Source organism: Polistes canadensis, unplaced genomic scaffold (genome assembly GCF_001313835.1).
Source record: "Polistes canadensis isolate GaletaPanama2010 unplaced genomic scaffold, ASM131383v1 scaffold_154, whole genome shotgun sequence".
NCBI classification, from domain to species: domain Eukaryota; kingdom Metazoa; phylum Arthropoda; class Insecta; order Hymenoptera; family Vespidae; genus Polistes; species Polistes canadensis.
This window is the reverse complement of record NW_014569701.1, coordinates 249,265-271,305: the sequence shown is the minus strand read 5'-3', so window position 1 is coordinate 271,305 and position 22,041 is coordinate 249,265. Positions and strand designations below refer to the sequence as shown.

At 34.4% G+C, this 22,041-nt stretch overlaps 1 protein-coding gene across 6 annotated transcripts in view; it reads right to left on the bottom strand.

Annotated features, from left to right (window-relative positions):
- Window positions 1-846: 846 nt before the first annotated feature.
- The window catches only part of LOC106788786 (Down syndrome cell adhesion molecule-like protein Dscam2), a 118,527-nt gene continuing 97,332 nt past the window's right edge, over window positions 847-22,041 (bottom strand). For 2 of the 6 annotated variants that reach the window (XM_014752349.1, XM_014752350.1), the window contains exons 14-28: window positions 21,828-21,975; window positions 21,262-21,560; window positions 18,414-18,562; window positions 17,524-17,678; window positions 15,484-15,665; window positions 11,438-11,746; window positions 10,710-11,006; window positions 9,809-9,944; window positions 9,388-9,515; window positions 8,336-8,764; window positions 7,975-8,259; window positions 6,584-6,861; window positions 6,252-6,513; window positions 6,062-6,143; window positions 847-5,819 (exon numbers count right to left, since the gene is read on the bottom strand). In XM_014752349.1, coding sequence (XP_014607835.1) covers window positions 5,393-5,819; window positions 6,062-6,143; window positions 6,252-6,513; window positions 6,584-6,861; window positions 7,975-8,259; window positions 8,336-8,764; window positions 9,388-9,515; window positions 9,809-9,944; window positions 10,710-11,006; window positions 11,438-11,746; window positions 15,484-15,665; window positions 17,524-17,678; window positions 18,414-18,562; window positions 21,262-21,560; window positions 21,828-21,975 — 3,566 coding nt within the window. In that variant the 3' untranslated portion in view covers window positions 847-5,392. Of the gene's footprint in view, window positions 5,820-6,061; window positions 6,144-6,247; window positions 6,514-6,583; window positions 6,862-7,974; window positions 8,283-8,335; window positions 8,765-9,387; window positions 9,516-9,808; window positions 9,945-10,709; window positions 11,007-11,437; window positions 11,747-15,483; window positions 15,666-17,523; window positions 17,679-18,413; window positions 18,563-21,261; window positions 21,561-21,827; window positions 21,976-22,041 lie in introns of those variants that run through there. The other 4 variants (XM_014752351.1, XM_014752353.1, XM_014752352.1 and 1 more) reach the window with 4 other exon arrangements.

The following is a 22,041-nucleotide window of genomic DNA, read 5'->3' as shown; positions in this document are numbered from 1 at the left end:
GATTTCCAAATTTTTAAACGATGATCGATCTTTTGTATTGATCGGACAAAAAGAAAAAGAAGAAGAAAAAAAGAAAGAAGAAGTTAATAATTCGTAAAACGAAGAAAGAAAAAGAAGAATAAGAAGAAGAAGAAGAAGAAGCAGAAACAGAAAGAGAAAAATATTTGTATCATATATGTATACCTGTCGCAGTGTAATTAGCCATAATTAATGAATTAATTTTCGATATCGATAACGACTCTAGTAAAAGTTCATACGTGTGTTGGTACGTAGGAGAACTGTTCGAGTAGTCGAATCGATTTTTCGTCGAGATGTCCAAACTAGATGATACGTGTAAAGACAATGTTTATCGGAGTTATATGTTGTTTAAGATGATGAACAGGAACAATATATTATATTATATGATTATATTATATGATTATATTATATATTATAATTATATTATATGATATTATATTATATTATATTATATTACATTATATTATATTATATTATTATATACGCAAAAGAAGAAAAAAAAGAAACAAGAATAAGAAAAGAGAATTAGGAGACGTTTTCAGACAAACATACACGCGGTGTGGCGCACACTGTTAAATAACAATTAATTACTCCCATAAAGAAACAAAAAAAGAGATAAACATGAAAAATAAATAATAATTCAATATTAATAAATAAATCGCATAAGGTACACGCACGAGCGTTCGCGTTAAAATTTCAGATAAAATATATTATATACAGATATTTATGATATGAAAATAGCTGTCGGGAAATGACGAGAAAAGGATTAAAGTTCTGGCGATGAGAGACATCGTTCGAAGGATTTGTATTGGACGAGATATCGCCTCGCTATTTCTTCCCGAAGAGAAAAACACATTTTTAGCGTCTAAAATGAGAATAGACAAACTTTTGTGTCTTTCTTATTTGTTTTCTTTTCTAACATTCTTCTACTTCTCATTCCTAATGTCCGATCGAAAACTTGTCATGCGATGCGCTATCTCGTCGAACACGAGCGGATAACACTGTATTGTAATTTACGACATTACGTAATTATTGTATATGTATTTATATGGATAACGGAGAAGAACAAAAAAATATGAGGTATAAGAAGAAAAGCAGGTAAGCAAGCAGAAATAGGCGCCTAAATACGACGATGTATGTATATATATACATATATACATATATATATACATACATATATATATCACATATATTATATATATGATATATATTCTATATAAGAACGATCGCGTAAATAGATCAAGGGTTACAATCTATCGCGTATAATTCGTAAATAAAAAAAAACAACATTAGGTGTATATATTAGACAAATAATTTAGACTCTAGTCAACGTAATATTCGTAAGGCGACGCACACACGTTCTTTTCAAAATTTCTTTAGTTTCTTTTTTTTTCTTACTCTTGATTTACTTTTCTTTTGTTTTTTCATTGTATCTTTTTCTCATTTTCACTTTGATTTATATTTTTCTGATATAATCAAGATTTGTTTTATAAACAGAATTGTAAAATTTTCTTCGTTGATCTTCCTTCTTCTCTTCCCTTTCTATACTTATTGTTTTGCAATCGATCGTGCTGAAAGAAAGGTGAGAAGAAGGAATCTAAATATCATTGACACCCATGAATACATTGATATACATAAACGGATCCTACCTATCCTTAAAAATGAGGCTGCGTTTACGACTGTTTATTCAGGAAAGGAGATTCTTTACTTTTACACAAGTAGGAATGATTGTCCCTCATACTTACTATCGTTATTATACACCTTATATAATATCGTAAAGAAATATTTTCGTTTAAAGTAAAAAAAAAAAAAGAAAATAATAAACACACACACACCGGATCGATACCTTTTTAGACTTTGCACATGCACGTGCTGTGACTATGCCGTTAAAATAGCGAAAATGAGTAATTATTAATACATGTAAATCTTTTTGTAAGTATCCTTTCGATGTTTTATTGTTTATCCTGATATATATTATTACATATACATTATCTTATTATCTTTACATACTTTTTTTGTTTGTATCTTATCTACATGCTTTAGATAGGTACAAAATTCATTTTCACATGAATTCATTTCATTCATATCTCTTCACAGAATCACCTCTATCGTTCATATTATTTTGATTACACTTTTTTTTTTACTATATTTTTTTGTTTTCCTTTCTTTTTCATTATCATTAACCAAAATTGTCTGACATCGAAAATGAATGAATGCATTGAGAAATAGATGCAATTTCGTATGCAGGCCTACACGATTATAATCGTGAGCATTTGTAAAACGCGTATCAATGATGTTTCAGATACTAAAAAACTAAAGAAACTTTATCGATATTTTAAACGTAAGGGAAATTTGATCCTTCGAGAACAGCGAAGATTGTCGAAACGAATCGACGATTTGAATTCAAATGAAATCACTTCTGTTTCTCTTTCCTTCTCTCTCTCTCTCTCTATTATTCTCTTTCTCTCTCTCTCTCTCTCTCTCTCTCGCTCTCTTTCTCTCTGTCTTTAAACCTTCTACAATGTTATAATTGATTTTTTCTTATCAAAAACACGTTAATAACACAAAACAACGATGAGCATTCATTTTTGTCACATTCATATAAACAATGATAAGAGATCTATGATGTGTAAAAAAAAATGATGATCAAAGATTGTGTTAATCGAGAACAATAATCTCGAATTCTTTTTTTCTACGTATGTATGTATCGTTATTTCTCACTGCCTTTTTAGCTGAAGGAAAGAATATTATAATAAAAAAAAGAAAATAATAAAGAAAAAGCGCAAATAAAAAAAAATAAAAAAATAACAATAAAAAAGAAAGAGAAGAAAAGAATAAGAAAAGTAATTTTTCGCTCGGATAGACGAAAGGATGCTTATTGCTCGTTTCAGTGAAAGCCATAAAAGAAGATATATTTCTATGCATATGCAGGGTGTTTATATCAAAGTTTCGGAACCAATCTTCGACTACGTAATTCTATTTAAAATAAAATAAGAAAAAAACAATGACTCGAATCGATAATAAATTGTTAAAGAAACAACAATCAACACAAGCACAACGATTTTCCAAGTTTCTGTCAATAGGGCTTACTTTTAGCATAAAACTTTTTATATTGCCATGACATTCTCGACACAGAATGCGTTACTGAAGTTTGATAAAATTGTTTTAATGACACACCTTGTATATGCGCATATATAATCGTTGCGGGGAATTATATTCCTTGCGTTAAAAAAAAAAAGAAAATAAAAGTAAGATATATAAATAAAATAAGAATTAAAATAATAGAAAACGGAGGAGGAAAAATACGCAAAGATAAAGAAATTAAAAAACGAGAAGCTGAATTGCGACTCGAATAATGGCACGCTATCGTGTCACACTTCTATTTGTACAAAACGATTACTGATAATGTCTACGAGAAAAGAAAAAAATAAAGATTGTATGTCGTCTCGAATCGAACGTTGTCGAGTGATCTAAATTATGAACTACGCGTTACGCTTTTACGTCAACGTGAATTATTGCTCATCTTATTTCTACATTGAGGAACAGCTGATCGATAAAAAGAAAAAGTAACTTCCAATTTTTTATTTTTCACATCTTCTTTTTACTTTATTTCGGAATTTTTTGTTAGAAATTTTTCGATAAATCTAACAAGTTTAGAAAGATCAAATGGAATCGCTAACTTTGGCAACGTTTTGAAATAATTAATAAGAATTTTCACCTTGATACGAGATGTTAACAGGTAAGTGAATTAATGTCAATTAATGAAACAGAAAGTATAAATTGCTTATTTTTAAATTCGAACAAAATTTGTATAAATTTTTGTTTTTCCAGCTTTGTTATTTTATATTTATTAATTTTATGCTATTAATTATTGTTAATATAAATATGAAGAAATGATCGAAAGAGATCAGCAATTCTTCATGAGATATGTTATAAGTATCTGCATAATATGCATACGCATTAAATTAACTTCGTAACCATATATACGTATGTAACTTCGTACCTAATGAATTACATATAAAAATATAAAAGTGAATGCATTAAAAAAGAAAAAACAAAGTGAAATAAATGAATACAGTGTTACTCTTCTCGGATAGTTCCACAAAATAACGGATGCCATAATTTTTATTATAAACACCGATAAAAAATAATTTATATAGAGTGAGTCTGATCGAATGGCTATATATCACCGTTCGCGCGTGCGTAATTATTTTATAATGACAAGGATTTTTCAAAACTCGTGAAAATCACGACATAATCGTACGCCTAATGCATCATGTAACGAAAATACGAAAAGCACGAAATTTGTAATGTGTACTTGCACTCAATGTGATCTAACAAATGACGGATGAAGAAATAAATGTATTAGGAATCACAACTACATTATTTCATTAAAATTTTAAATAATCGCGTTCTTTCTCTACCTCTCTCCCTCTCTCTTTCTCTTTCAACTTAATAAGGGAGCCCAGAATTGGAAGACGTCGACAACGAACTACTTGTTACGAATATCTTATTTATCAACCGTCGATACGAGACAATGATAGTCTCTCTCATTCTCTCTCTAGTTTTCTCTCAATTCCACCACCTCTCCGGAATTTTGTTGGAGAATCGAATTTCTGTCTCTCAGGGTATAGTTTGATTGACGCGCTGTTGATAAGCTTCGCAATTAAGTTTGATTGACGTTTCATTTATAACCGTAACTACTAAATGGCATTTACGTTGCCAACGTTTATATTTAACTAGATATCATTTCTCATGGTCGGAAAATCACTGAATTTACGATTAGATCGTTTAAATTTTGATTCATATTTTACTGAAATTCAATTCAATTTGATTATTTTCTGTTGCTTATATTTTTTTTTAATCCTAGATATTCCAGAGTAATGTATTACGTAGAGGATAAAGAAGAGGAAGAGGAAATTAGAAAAGAATGTTAAAAAAACATATCACTAGATCGAGGCTTTTCTACAAAAATACGTCTTTATTGTAAATGGGATCGTCGACGTAGCAGTTGTTCGTAAAGACAAGTCAATCTGAAATTCTTCGTGTTAGCGAAGCAGCTTTGGCAGAACGAATTCGTCGTCGAATGAATGAGTTTCTTTTTTTACGACGAAGAAATGCGACTCTTTTTTCTTTTTTCCTTTGAAATAACATTCAATCATGCTCAATTTTTATTATTTTTTTGTTTTCTTTTCTTCATTTGCATGCTTCTTTATTATTATTATTATTATTATTATGTTCGTTCGTTCGTTCGTTAAATTTCTGTAATCTTTTATCCCGTTCTTGGATTTATTATACTTCTGTTTTATTTTATTTTATTTGACTTAATTTTACTTTTTTTTTGTTCGATTGTAGTTTGATATTTGATTAACACTTAGACAGTAATAGTAAAGTCCTTCGGCGATTTAGACAGCGAGCTGTTAGAAGCGAGAGCGTTTCTCTTCCTGTGAAGCCTTAACTTCATGTCTATGTCGCATTCGGCCTCGCTGGTCTCGTGAGCATCCGTGAAGCCCGTTGGTGGTTTCAATTCCAATGTGGAAAGCTCGCTGCCCCAATCATCGTCTCTCCTGCTCATCCTCGAAGAACCTGGTTCCTCGAGAAGACACAGGGATTCCACCGATTTCCTCGAATTCTGTTCCTTCCCTAATCGGTCGCAGGAACCTTGACGATTCGGGTGACTCGGGTGACTCGGTGACGTGCCTCTCGAGTAAGGATGCATTCCTGATTCCGAGAGTTTCACGGCTCGCAGCATCCCTGGTACACGTCCATCGATCGAGATATCTGGTGTTGCTCCTCGACTTCTATTCCATAATTAAATTAACATTAACATTTTCATTAGAAACCTAAATGTTTCTATACGTTTTAAGCATGTCTAACTCATTTATTAACGAGGGCTACATTTAAGTATAGTAAACAATAATATATTTTGCGAATATTAATTTATTAGAAAAAAAAAGAAAGAAAAATAAACAAAAAATATTTGAAATATATGAATGCAGCTGTGTTAAAGAAAATGAATTCATTGAAGACGCAATTATTTGACCTTTGTTTTTCGAGCCTGGGAAAAGTCTTCCTCTCAGAAATTGGTGACGGCTCCGTTGATGTACTCGAAATGTACAGCACATCTGGAATGTGCACGCGACACGTTGATGCGGTAAAGGTGAGTGGTTAGTAGCGGCTGAATATATAAAGCTGTGGGTGGCTTCGACACAGAAAACCGAATACTAACTTACTATGATGAACCGGGACCAAGGCTAGTCGTTGTTCCCTCTGACCGACGGAGTTTGGTCCAGGTGATCTAGCCATCAGGGACGTTGGCCCGGAATCGTCTAGATGATTGGATGATTCGGTGCGGCTGCTGGTACCAACTTCAGTGTCGCTGTCCGAACCTAATGTGTCGTATTCCTCGGATTCCGATTTGAATGATTTGGATTTGCGACGTGCTCGACCACGTACTTTTGTGTATTGATCCACATCGCACTGAAATCTTTTATTCTGTAACGAAAGAAAAGAAAAAGTAATAATAATAAGCGTAATATTAAAGGTATCAATATTTTATACTCACTTGAGCACCCTGAAGCATCGTCTCGCTGCGTTCGTAGAAAAATGCCTGTCGCGTTGGATTTTCCTGCTCGGGCACATTGAAGGTCGCGTACGGATAAATGTCTTCAGGATATTCTGGTATTCGTTTCAGGGCGCTCACCTCACGGCAGGGTGGTGATTGTTGTCCAGGTTTCCTTACAGTCGCGTAATACTGTTCCCTTTGCTCGGTATTTTGTTTATTGTCCAGAGCCACCTGTGTTTGCGAATTCGGATCGTTCACGACCCCTGATCTTTCTGGATCTGAAATGAACGAAATCAAATCATCGATTATAATACGTTTAGAGAGGTAAAACTATCATTTCCGAGAAAATGAAAGAGAGAAAGGAACAAGGAAAAGGGTGATCCTCGTAAACGGATATTGCCATCGTGTTTTCTAATTTCAAATGTCATCCACGCTTTTAAAGCCCTCATGAAACTATTACAGGTAGTGACGTCGGAAAGTTTACGGTGCGAAGTTACGGCCGAATCTACTGCATTATTTAACTCGACCGAAGTAATGTATAATTAGGTAGCTTCGTAGTCCCTAGAAACCACGAGAGAAAAGGTGATATACGTAGGAAAGATATACGTATATAAATTTTGGTAGGATTAGAATTTCATGAAAAGCGTTTAAAAATATTTCTCAACTAGGGATGAATTATAAAAAATGACGGAAGATAACGTATTAGTCAAAATGTTAAATTCACTTTCCAAACTAGTTAAAAACATTGTAGAAAGAGAAAAAGAAAAAGGTTTCCAAACTCATGCATGAATGATATTGCATCGTCTGGTTTAAGTAAAAACCGATGAGACGAGAGAGTCAAGTGAGTTTTATAGAAATTCTTCGGTCGTTTCTTGCTTTCCACTCGTTCAAGTGAAATCCCAACGACGGTGAGGAGTAGAAACTCTTAAAAGCTTGGTACTTTCCTCTCTCTCTCTCGTAATTGGAGTACGACTCTTCGATATTTGGTTACTCTTGTCTGCGCGACAAGTGGCTTTGATAGCGGTAGAGAGGAAGGGAGTACCATAGAGCATTCCCTCTGGCTTATGCAAATTGGTGATGGGATGGTCGTGTACGTATACAGTCAACCTATCGACACGTAGATTTATGAACTTCGGTAGCACTTCTCATTGACTCGTTGGCAAATCGATTTGTCTATCGAAACTGACGATACTCAGAACTATGAAGAAAAATGAAAAGATAATGATAAATTTATTCGTCAGTTAAATGTATAAACTTATAGAAAATTCGTATTGAAAAAAAGAAAGAAGAAGAAAAAAGGAACATTCTATGAGCTCGAACCCATAATCCTATGGATATCAAATACATCATTTGTTTGTCAGGGGGAAAAAAAATAAGAAGACAATACTTACGTGTTTTTAAACAAAAACAAACACCGGCTACAGCTAGGATTACAGCGAGAACCGAGATGACGCTCGGTGCCAGTACGTGAGCGTCAAGATATAGGGGCGTATTTTCAGATTCCTGGGGTTGGTCCTCGTGCAGCCGGATGTTGCCGTTCTGTGACAGCGTGCTGAACAAGTACTCGGCCTGGGTGGATCCCGCATTGTTGTAAGCTGTCACACGAAGCTCGTAGTTCGTTCCGCTCTCGAGATTATTGATGGTATATCTCAATTGGGGTGGTAAATTATTCTCAACTGAAAGGTACATGGAGGACTTTCTGAAACGCTTGTTAACGTTATCATCGAAATGGAGAGTAACGATATGGTTTACCTAACAACCAATCGCCAGGTGGCCTTTTATATTCCACGACAAAATAAAGGAGCGGGCAGCCTCCGTCTTGCCAGGAAGCTAATTCTAAACTTGCAGCGGTCTGATTGACTTTGATAAGATGATGCTTGGAAGGTGGTATAGGTTTGGAACCATTAGTCTTGGCAGTTTCAATTTTGCTAGCACTACCGCTGCCTATTTTATTGAAGGCAGCGAGAGTGAACTGATACCTGGTACCACATTGCAAACCCTCGAGAAGATGGGTACTGGCTCTGCGGTCGAGCAGCACTTCCTCCCATTCAGCGAATTCGCGACGATAAGCCAAGAGAAATCCTTTAATGGGTGCACCACCGTTGTCTCCCTGTTTCCATTGTAACTGAACGGCGTCGGTCGTTGTGCCGGTTGCCAGAAGCGTCGGCGGAGTCGGTGGAACTATGCATAAAGTTTACCAATTAGAACTTGTCCGACGTTCGACGACGAAACAAGGGCGGAAGGCAACGCAGACTCGACTCGACTCGACTCAACTTGACTGGTACTTTACAACAACCACCTTCAATCCATCCTTCTGCGAACACGAATCGGGCGAGACTTCGTGTCCGCTAGAATGCTCGATTTTAGACAAGAGAATATCCCACTCGTCTTTCGAGAACGTATCAGTTCTACTACCTTCGTGTTGTTTATATATGTGTGAACTTACTCCATGGCAAACGGAAAACGACACGTAACCTTATAATGACCTATCTCGTGGTTTACCTTTAAAACCCCTCAAGTGTTTCTTGTGTGCACTAAGATTACCATTAAAGGCTATGTATATGCATCGCAGTATTGGCAGAAGTAGACTATCTTACCATTCAAACTTTAAGTTTTAACGAGTTTCCACTCTCAATTGATTGTATACGGATTTTCTATCTTGACTTAGCGGGATTGATTTTTAAACAAATATCTTCTTTTTCAAGTTTCAAAGTTGGCTCGAAAGAAAAGAAAAACAATAAAATCGATATTCCTAAAAAATAACTCTGCTTTTACTAATATCCCTAAATGAAAATCTTACGTACCTTGTACTTGCAATGTATACGTAATCTCGTCAGACCCAAAAGAGTTCTTCGCATGGCAGGAGTAATTACCTTCGTGACTCCTTTGAACGTTCCTCAGAGTCAAAGTATTATCTGGGCCAAAATCATATCTGAAACAATAATGATCAAACCAACAAATTTGGCTTTACGTTCATTTTAACAAGACAACGATCCATTTTAGTTTTCATTTTTGTTCTTTTTCTTTTTCCCTGTATCTCTATACGTCCATCAGCTTCATTAACGGCTTTCGAAGTAATGTGTTAAGTTATTTTCTATAGCGAAATGGCCGTTAAAATAATGCCGAAAGTTCGAGGTAACCGCTAACAAGATTAAAGGATTACTTTAGAGTCAAGAACTTTGCTCATCGCTCGTAGAGTGACTGGAAAAGTATGCCTCTACTTACTTTTGATGCAGCTTCACGTCAGCTCGTCTCCACTCGACTGTAGGTCGTGGAGTTCCAACAGAGAGGCACGCCATATTAACATCGACTCTCCATGGTACCACGATAGGAATACCGAACGATATTATTGCAGCTGGAACTGATAACAACAACATAGGAGATCATTCATTTTTCTTTTCTATTTTAATTTTGTTCATTGTTTCTAGCAATTTAATAAAAAACAAAAATATAACTATTTATACAAATTGCAACGTTTTTTTAGTATATATTACGATATTAACAAATTGATTGATTCGCGTTTGTAATACGAGAATCGAAATGCCATATATTCGAGTAAATGTTTGGAAACTACGTTAATGGATCATAGGACTGAGAGCAATCAAAATCCATGATATAGGTGACAACTCGCTAAAAATGATCACCCATGATCAATATCATAAAACATTAGCTATTAAATATATATAGAAAATATTGTATATACATAAAAAGAAAACGTTTGTCTGATAAATCTGTTAATGAAAATAAAACACATCTTAGACGTTATAGAAAAATCACATATTATTGAAAACAAATGACTTGGTCATGCTTATAAAATATATTTTTTCCCAAATAAGAAAAGAACAAGACTTATAAGATAATAATTTTGAAATGATTGTTAGCGTTAGTCCAGTAAAATAGACATTGAGATCTCATTTTAAAGAGAATCGAGCGAACATGTTCTTTCTCAAAGTTAGTTACTCGTTAACAAGAATGAAACGAAGACAGTTGATTATTCTCTAACACGTTAGTTTCGAGCGAAGGCTTCTAAACAAATTCTCTGTCTCTCCCTCTCATTCTCTCTGTCTAGTGTAAGAGAATGTATTTCGTGAAGGAAGTTCTGGAGAAATGCCTGAGGCTTGCTTACCAGTAGTGCTTGGTTGAAGTTTGATGACCGGAGTGTTAGTACCCTGGCCCATTTTAGTCGAGGCCACGACCCAAGCTTCATAAGATTCGCGTAACTTCAGACCGGTCACCTCATGATGCAAGCTTTGCGCAGACATTGGATTCTTACTGATTTTTACTTCCTGGCCCTGGTCCAAAACTCGAATAAAAACGGTGTATTTGGTGAGAACGCCGTTTGGTCTTCGAGGTGGTAGCCAAGATATAACTACCGAATCTTCCCCACTGGATACAGCTTTCACACGTTCCGGTGCATCCGGAACTGCAATAATCACATGATCGTCGACACATTCAATTCATCTTATTAACGATTATATCAAATATTTTTCATATAAATGAAATATGTTTAGTAATTGAATAATCAAGATTTTAACATAGAGAAATATTATATACCCATTCTATACGCATAGTATATATACGTATATAGGAATAGATAAATTAACTACTTCATGAATAGTTTCTACGTAAACTCTATCGCAGTTGATTTTAGATTACACACTTGAAATAGTTAATAGGTCGAATAAGGGATATTTCGGAATGAATGAACTGTTTCGCTCTCGATGAATATTAGAAGAAAAATGTAATAAAAACAAAAATCAATATTCTTCAAATGAAAATAATATTAGTATTATTAATTTAATTCTGATCGATCAATGAAATTTGTACTAGACAAAATAATTTCAAATGATTTACCAGTTTCCTCGGTAGTGCAAGAGACAGGACTGCTGCTGACACCTTCCCCAGCTCTGGTATATGCCAAGACCTGAACGGTGTAGTTCGTGTAAGGACTTAAACCATGCAATACTGTGCTAAGTGCATGACTGATTTTCGTTTCTCGACCAGTCTGTGATTCGGAGGCGATGCCGCTGGCTGCTTCGTACAGGAGCTTGTATCCTTGCACGACCCCGTGAACTTTGTCGGAAGGTGGTGGTTTCCAGGTCACCTGGATGTTTTGCCCGGTCAAAGCGGTGCAAGCCACGTTCTGCGGTGGCGCGCTTGGAACTGTGTCAAATCGTATATCGTAAATTTTGCTTCTGTACCTCTACGATCTTCTCCTCCTCCTCCTCCAAACTCCTCCCTCAACTCCTCCTTCTTTTACGTGAGTTATACTTATTCCTCCTGAACTCTTTTACATAAAAACGTATACGAATATAGATGTGTATTCGTAAATCAATCGAATTTATATTCCACGAAATAATCTTTGATACAAAATTTACATAAGCTTTATCAAAACGAAAAAAAGGATGATAGAAAAATATTGGAAAACTATGTTTTCCTACTTTACTACTACCACGATGAAAGTTTATTCAATACATATATAGCCTAGGCCAATGTTAACAACTCTCTTGGATTAAAGTCAAAGTCAGGCTGCTGCGAATGACCGGATAGAAAGGAAAAGCAGATCCACCATACGGGCCAACTTTTACGTGTAAGATAACTTTCAACAATTAGGAACCTTTTAATGGATATAGATATAGATATATACCTACACAGCTTAAGGGAAAGAAATGAATTTGAGATCGAAAGGAAGAGAAAGAGTCGAAATGAATCTACGAGAGCAAGCTATCTACCCCGTACTACGTTTAAAGTAAGAACGTAAACGCTCGTGGGCGTATCGTAGTAACGTCGCTGGTAGTTACAACTTTAATGGAATCCCCATCTCTACCTTTACTGTACTTTCACCTCCTGCCGAGAACAACTGGAGAAGGATAAGAAGAGAAATAGGGAGATGGTTGGAAGAAAGAGGAAGAAGCTCCTTCGAGAACTTTTACTAACGGTATGCGAATAGTTATTAATATAATCAAATCAGAAGGGAAATTGTACCGAAAATTCGAGCAGTCGATGGTAATTTAAAATTTACGAAAAGGGATAAAGGAAAGAAAAAAAATGTTTTAAAAGAGACGATAGGGTGTACAAGAAATGAGAAAACGAGATAAAGATAGGAAGTAAGAGGTAAAGAGGTTAGGGGTCGAAAGTAGAAAATTAACGTATACTTTAAATGCCCGACGAATATTTCCGTGAATCCAAAGTTTTTATTCCGGGACACGTGGAAAACCGCGCATATAATTATCCGTTCCGTTAGAACAATATTCCGTAGTGGAGAAAGACAAACGACTGGAATTAAGCAGACCCATTTGCAAACCAGAGTTACTCTTTCTTTGTGGGGTCTGTGTAAGTGCATGTATTTTTTTCTCCCGAATACGAGCGTTCAAGTTATCATTGATTCCTTTGCAAGTTTATCCTTCGGATAAAGTATCGTTTTATATAGGAGAAAAGACATTATCGGAAAAAGTAGATTTCCTTTCTTCGAATAGACTAGAAATTTCTTTTGAAGTTATCTGAGTTGATTCGCTAAAGCTTTATCGAAATCAAATTGAAAAGAGATTTATGAAAATGAATATGTATGCATATATATCAGTGAAATTTAATATCTGTAATAAAATTTATTTGACACTAATGAAAACGTCTAATGACAAGTCGTTAGGTAGGATAAAACGACGATTGTTATACTAAATCTTTATATGACCAAGATGATGTCATCATCTAAACGATATCGAGATAAAACGAAGGGAAATGTGAACTTAAACGTAGGGACAAAACGCTTCTCGTAATGTTTGATCCAAGAGACACTCTACCTGAAGCTTTCTCGTGGTCGGCTCAGTCAGTCGATCGTTACATGCTTGTTTACGGATGTTTGGGATTTACGATATGACATGAGATCTTTCTTTTCTCGATTCCGTTGGTAGCTACATTATTCCTTTATCGTTGATAATAAGATTGAATATCAATAACTTCCCGATAAATCGTCGAACGATTTTAATTATTTCGACATGACGACAAATTCAATATAATTCGATTAGATAATACAAATCGATACTTTGTAGTATTGATGATTAAATACTTTATGTAATACGATCTGCCGATAACAATAAATTTCATTCGGGAAGTATCGACGAACGAGCTTCAAAGAGAAATATACGAAAATAGCCGACCAACGTAGAACTTTATGGATGGAATCATATCAAAACGAAATATAAAATTACTCCTCCAGGGAAGGAAAAAAAATAATAAAAATATATATGTATATTGCAAGGGGATGATAAAAATGGAGAATTAATCGAATTCCTAAAGTAGATGATCGATTCACGGAAGATGTTAAAATAACAACTCTGTGGGGTGATTTCCCTAAAAAAAGTAAGTGATTTGATCAAATCCCTTAATTGTTTTATAGTGGAAAGATGAAATAATATTGTTTAGATATTAAAAGTATTTTTTTTATAGGTACTTAAGCTAATATTTTAAAAACAAAAAAGACATTTTTAGTGAATGTAATTAATAAATAATAATGTTCATTCATTTTTATTAAAACACGTTGTTGATTTGTAGCTTCTCATAGAGCTGTGCGAGGCCTGACTTGTTTATTTCATCTTTTCACTAAAACAGTTTAAGGGATTTAATCAAATCACTTACTTTTTTCAGGGTAATCAACCCACAGAGTTGTTATTTTAATATCTTCCGTGAATTGATCATCTACCTTAAAGATTTCATCATTTCCCTGCGATAAAAAGAGAGAGAGAGAGAGAAAGAGAGAGAGGGAGAGGGAGAAAAAATTTACTTTTGCTGGGTTTATTGTATATCTAATACCGTTGGTATTTTTATATTAATATTTCCTCTTTTTCAATACTTTTTCTTCTCATTCTCTTTTTCTCTCTTCGGTAACACAATTTTTATGAAAAGTTCTACCGTAGTAAAGCTTTATGTTTCCCGGATTTATTAATTTTACGTAATATCTCTACGTATTGAATGAAATATGTATTCAATTTCTTTTTATGAATTTTCTAAAATTTTATAATACCATATATATATATATTTAAGTAAAAAACTTAACACCATGAAACGCTTTGAATAAAATAAAAAAGGAATAAGAAAAACGAAGAAAAAAATAAGTACTAGGATAATAAATCCACGTTAACTCGGATATTTTTCAATTATAATAACATAAACGAATATACACGAATCTGTCTTAGCGTTATTTTATCAAAATCTGCTAACTCGAGAAATAGCTAGCTAAACTCCGAAATAAAAATATTGATCTATTTAAATATGAAAATTGGCACAATTACATACTTCAACTAATGGTAAGAAATATAATATATGAATTTACAAGAGACGAGTAGTAGTATGAGATTTTATCCCAGGTATTACAAAAATATTCTTTGGTTTCGTTTCAATATCTGCCTTACTGTACTGTTGTAAATTAAGAGACAGAAGATTTAAGGCTTATCTAATCTCGAGATAGAGTTTCTCTATTGATTGATAGGATTTCTTTCGAAAACTATGAAAATGGGAACATTGAGTGCTCGAAACTTCGTTCTTATTTCTTTCTGTCTGTTATTCGTGCCATTATTCTATCGACTTTGAACGTATCCATATTTTAACTATTCATCTCTTGTGAATTCATATATAACCTCGTTATTTCCTCAAACTACTATTTTTAGTGTGTGTGTGTGTATAATAAAATTTTGTTTAATATACTTTCCCAAAAACGTTTAGTTATTTTAGATAAGACTTAGGGAGTTTCCACGATTTAACTTTAAATATACGATTTAAGACTGCCATATGTAAATACGAGGAATAAGTATAGATAAATTTATTGAAATGCTTTAAATAAAATAGACAGAAAAAAAGAAACAGAAGAATTATTTGCAAAGCGATATCCAATAGCTACATTTACTCACCATCTTCAAAGGTTTGTGCCATAACAGCATCAGAACCAGGTCCATCTCCCTTGTTATTGAATGCCTTCACAATTATACTATACTGAGTGTATTTCCGTAAACCGGTTAGTCTGTAATCGTAGGAACCGTCACCGTTTCCTGTGATACCCACTCGCGTAGTATTCACCGATTGATCATCTCCTCTGAAATAAAATGGCATGGGGAACGTTGTCTATCGGGCTGGAAAGATAAAACGAGGCGCAAAACGCAAGTTTTCGAAACGCCTCAAGGTATCTTACAGCAAATTGGAACGAGAAAGAAAGAGTAAACCTGGTACACCCTTATTCTCTCCTTTTCATACTCGTCATAATGGATATTATCATTATTATTATTATTATTATTATTATTATTATTGTGTTGTATTTTTTCCTTCTTTTTCTCTTTCTGCTAATAAATCTATCTACTTTTCATCCTGTTACCTTTCATCACTACATTGTTGAAAATAAAGTTCCCTTTTGTCCACCGTGAAGATCGAAAAAGAAAAATTGTAATACGCGAGCAATACAATACGGGAAATGTCGAACAATCGATAAAATCTATATTATTAACCCAACCAGTCTCTTTTTGTATACATTCATAGTTCTCGATCGTGAAAGTATGATTGAATTATTTCCACTTGAAAAGATTCAGTGGCAAACGCTTTATGACGTATTATTACAGATAATGTTTTCCATGTATTATAACAATAAAATTGATTTCATTTCTTTCCTTCTTTCTTTCTCCCTTTCGCGAGTTTAACTTCATTTTTTCTTTGTTCGTTTCTTTTTTTTTCGTCTTTTCATTCCCCTCACAATTTTTCTTCCCTTTTCTATCTAGAATATTACTTGTTAACGAGCCGTAACGTGTTTTCAGATCCTTCTCCCCCCCTCCTCCCCCNCCTCCCCCCTCCTCCCCCTCGACCTTCTTCTCCTTCGTTCCTTCCCTTCGTTGGGTGTAACGAAAGAGAAAATAACGTTTTCCAGTTTTGCCAGCACGAAAAACAGTGATCCATACGCGTCAAGACGGACGATTACTCGAACAAGCTTATTAATGGCGGAACTTTCCAAGTGCCCACTCTGGCAGAGAGATAGAACCTTCATTTTCAGAAGTTCAGAAGCAGAGATCGTCTTGGCGACTTTCCAGTTACAATAATTAAGCAGATAAAAAAGCTCGTTAGCCATTCAAAGCCGAACGACGTGGTGAGTTTGTAGACGTTGCTCATTTTCAACGTTCGGATTTTAAAAGGAATCTTTGTCGATTTTTCGATTTTTATAAGTGATCAAAAGTAGATACACCTTTCCATCCCCGCCCATCTACAACTACTCATACAACGGAATGATTTATCATTTCAAAGATAAACCCTATTCGAGTATTCTTCTAACTGTACATTTGGCCGCCTTTTTGTATTATTCATCGAACGAACCCCTTTGATTTCCAACGATTGCCAAAGTAAGTAACCTTATCGATGAGATAGATTGAATAATAATTTATAGCTACTTGCCAATCGAGTACTAATTTACATCTCTTTCAACTTTGAATTTATCGTCAAGTTACACATCGTTACTTAAGTTCACGTTTCAAGTGCCAAATATGCGCTGTTGAAATAATATTATTCGAGAGAAGAAGAAATTTAAATATTAATATATTCTTATTAATATAAGAATGTAAAAAAAAGGATGGATTTAATTTTGTCCTCTTGTGTGTGAATAAAATTCAAAAAATAAAATGAAAGAAAGAATTTATAAAAAAGATCTATTGTAAATGAAAAAAAAAACAAAAACAAAAAACGAATGATTATAATAGTCAAGCCATTTCGATTAAAATAGATAAACCGATTTTCCTATAATAAAAGAAAAACAATTTAGTCTATTCATGTTGTTGGGATAATCATAAAATCCGTTTAATCGATTGGGACTTAAGTGGATGCATGATTCTGTACTAGGAAAGCTTCCGTTAATTAACGTTGACGCTACGATGTGTACTGGAAACTATTCCTAAACAGTGGTAAGGAGATAACGATACCCGAGATTGGTATAGCTGATGGTATATCCGTGAAGCTCGCCGTTCCAAAGAGATCGATCTGGTGGTTGCCAGGTGATCTTCAGTTGCTGCGGTCCCAATGGTTCAACGGAAACGTGCTTAGGTGGCCCTCCTGGAATCTCGCCTTCCGTTTGTGCCTGCACCCAAGCGAAATGTTCCAAAACCACAGAGGAAAGGAATTATTGTAAAAACTCCAATTATTCGATTTATTTTTATATCGCGGTTCGAGTTTGGAATAAAATCAATGGCCGATATTATTTTAGCGATGGACCTCGATATATCAACTATTATTTTATGAATAATTTTCACTGACGATAGATGAAACAATCATTTAATAACAATTAAAGGGAAAATTTGTATAATATCTCGCAACAGATAGATCCTGCGTACTTCATCAAATACTATTAACGCTCCTCTTTTTTGTACAATTTTAATATTTATTAGTAATCGAAAAATGTTGCATCCACGCGCGTATATACAGTGCTTGTTGACCCTTAGTTGTCGAAATTCTACGCGCGTTTGGAAGAGCAATCGGCCATTGGAATTTTTCCGTCTGCATTGGACATGCCAAAATGATAGCGGTGTATCTGATATTTATGAAAAAAAATGAAACCACGATCGACGACCGTGTCGATGATAACGACCGCGAGAAAAAATGTTACCTACTCTCTTAATGTATTATACAACAAATGAAAATCTATGTAGAAGATATATATGTATTTATATATAGATACCTATGTCTATCTCTTTTATGCGATATTGCCGATAGGTGTACACGTATGTATGTATGCATGTATGTACGCATGTATGTATCATATGTACGTATATTTATATGTGTATGCATATGCGTGGTGCGTTGATTTGATACTGACATGAAGGATGTCGCTTGGCGCTGATGTTCCAAGGTGATTTTCCGCAAGCACTCGAAAGTGGTAGGATGTAGCGGGTTTTAGGGGCGATACCAGAGCGACCGTGTTGTCTCCTGCTACCAGCTTCTGCGTGTTGTGTTCATGCCACACGTCTTTCCAGCAAAAGGCAACAAGAACGCTTAGACATTTACGTATTTCGCCATTGAAATAATCCACCGTTAGTTCATTTTTTTTCTTTCCAATATTCTTCTTCGCTCTATAATCTGTCATAGTTTATCGTTACATTTTTATTACCATATATGATATGTTTAATTATTTCATTCACTTTTAAAAAAAGATAACGATAAACCATTATCGGATTGCTTCGGATCGTTGAACGAAAAGCTTTCATCCCATTTCATTTCTATCCCCTTTCCTTCTCTCTCTCTCTCTCTCTCTCTCTCTTTTGAATACGTAGTGTAGAATTCTGATAACTTCGTCGCGAAACGCGTATTTACTCTCTACGCTGATGGAAGTGTAATTAAACGTACTTCATTTCCCAAGACTCCGAAGATGAATTTACGCGAACCGCTTCTTATGTCACTCTCGGAGTTCGACTTCCAATTGTGCCGTCTTAATATCAATTAACTTCGGGAAAAGCTCACACCACCGGTAAATACCGTAGTTATTTATTTCCTCTTTAACCAAGTCAATTTCTAATTAAATTGCTGAGCGAGTGAAAATGAGGATAAGAGAACAATTGAGAAAGCGAGCCAAGTTAATCGAACTGGTTCAAAAGAATCTTCTTTTTAATCAGGACGAACTTCAATTTGATATGTTCTTGGGTAAGATGAAAAATAATAAATAAAAAAAAACTTACCACTTTTGTCGTCAATTTCACCATCATAATGACCGTCATATTATTCATTTTCCTTTCTTCCTACTTCGCACATTAACTCAAATATCTTAGCAACGTTTAGACGAAATAGGTTTATTTCAGTTAATTAAACACAAACGAGAATTTATCCGATTTTAACGAGCGTATAAACTAAGGGTTTACATTTTCAACGAGAATCTTTTTCACATTAAAATAGGAATAACCTAAACCGGCGATTTTTGTTTGTCAAGATTTTTATGGAAACATGAAAGAGATATCGATTTCGATTGCTTTGTGCCCTTTTACCTTACGAAACTCCCAATTTATGAAACTTAGAACGTTTTAGATCGAATTTCTCTATGAATAATGTTATAACTTTGAAATAAAATATTACATTCTTTAAAAAATATAAAAATGTATAAAAAGTATAATACAATTGAAATTTGTTATTGTTATACACTCGAATCTCATTTTAACAATCGAGAATTGTTGTAGAATATCATGATTTATATATACATATGTGTGTATATATAAATATGTAAATACGGTATTATATCGGCTCTCTATTGTCTCATCAAAATGATAAAATCGAAGTCCTCGACACGTAATTAAAGTAATTACATTTTTCTTCGTATTATGCACAATACATGCACACGACACACATACACACGCAAATACGAACACGCGTATATGTATACACCACACACACATATATATATGTAGGATTCGTGAAAAAATTAGGAATTATAATGTTCAAATGTAATCCTTTAAATATCTCGAAACAAGAGATGTATGACTTAGACCACTTTCATAATTATGGGCACATATATATTTACGAGGAATATAAATTATTATGTTTCCTGGATAAATAAAGGTAGCATAAAATAGAGAAAATTAAATGAAATTCCTATTAGGAAATTGATAAAAACAATTACTTATATAAAAAGTAATTCGATAAAAATACGACTGTTTAAATTTATCATTGACATTAGTTTGCATATTTCAATATAAGAAGAAAAAACTTCCCGAAAAGAAAATGTAATATGAATGAAATCTAACTACTTTTCAATATATTATGTTGTACGAAGCAAAGGAATAATACTATTTACGCCTACTCGATGTATCGCTATATTTTCAACGTGCAGAAAGAATAAGAAAAACAAGAGAAAAAGGAGAAAAGTAGAAAATAATTCGATCGAATTTCAATCTCCGTCCCATTCGGCTCCCTGACGCATTCATGCGGTACATGAATCCTCCTCGATCACACGGCGCTAGATAGGTTACAATATTACGCTATATAATCTCATCCCGTTGCAACATCTATCGGTCGTTTTACAAGAGAGAGAGAGATAAAGACAGAAAGATATACATGAGCTTTTCAACGGGCAAAATTGCAACACTTGTGTTCCCACAAACGAACATTACGAAGAAGGAAATCACAGCCAGTCTCTAATCATATGCGAATAAAATGATACCGCGCGTGTCGTCTATGTACAGCTTATTATTACTAGCAATATGTAAATGTTCGTTACGTGTTACGATAAACTGTATAATTATCGATCTCTCTTTCTCTTTCTTTCTTTACGAATATATTATAGTGATTACATTATAATTACGTACGCATGCGTATCAATTACACGTCTTGTTGACTTTCGAAAACGTTTGATATTTCAATTAATTATTGTAAAGTAAAATAACGTAGGAAAACACACGCAGGTTACATCGAACTGTTGCTGTTTGTTGTATTTTTGAACAGTCAATATGAACTGTTTCTATACGTATAGGAAAATATTGTGTAGATAGGAGGTGTAGTAGTACTTAACAAATCGTTCAAACGAGTCCGAAGAGCGAAGAAAGAAACAATTCGAAAGTATCGATCGAAAATAGGTTTAGAATTGAATGACGGGATGAATCGATAATGTGAGATCTTTATAAGAATAATGTAGAAGATGTATATCTTATTTTGATGATTCATTTCGATTATAGGAAACTCACCCTGTGCTTCTTTGTATTGTACGATATAGTTTGTGATCGGTGAGCTCGCATGACTTGCGTCTTGATCGCTTTGTGGTGACGACCAAGCTATGAGAATCGAACGGCTACCTTTTTCTGCCACGTGCACATTCCTCGGAAAGTTTGGAGGTTCTTGGACCAGCAAGTGGATCGTAGCATGATCGCGACCATAAGCATTGCTAGCAGCGCAAATATAATCTCCACGGTCCATATGGTTGACTTGGATTATTCTCAATTCTGATAGTACTCTACCGCCTATTACGTTCTTTTCTATGTTGTATCTAAACATGGTGGAGAGAAAAGAAGAAACAAATCAAAACCAAATAATTAATAATAATCAAATAATTCTTCACTCGATTTAATTTTAAATTTACAAACATTAACACCTTTTTTAAAAGTTCAACCATTATAGACTCGTTAAAGAAATGAAACAAAGATCCTGAGACAGAGATAACCCCCAGTTGAAATGTAACGGTATATATATTATCATATATTAGCGTTACACGTTTCTCTCAGTAGGGTTGCGCATGATTAATTTCTATACGCACCTAACGTCGTAATTAGGATCGACCCTACTGTCACGAACACGCCAGCTCAGATCAAGAGGAGAGTCTCCTTCAGCTTCGCATCGTAGCGTTACGCTATCTCCTCTTCTCACCGACTCCTGCCTCGTTCTTACTGTCACCTGAGGACCCGCTGTTTACCAAACCATCAGACCAATTATATAACATCCTTTGAGAAGTTAACCAATATTTAATTAAC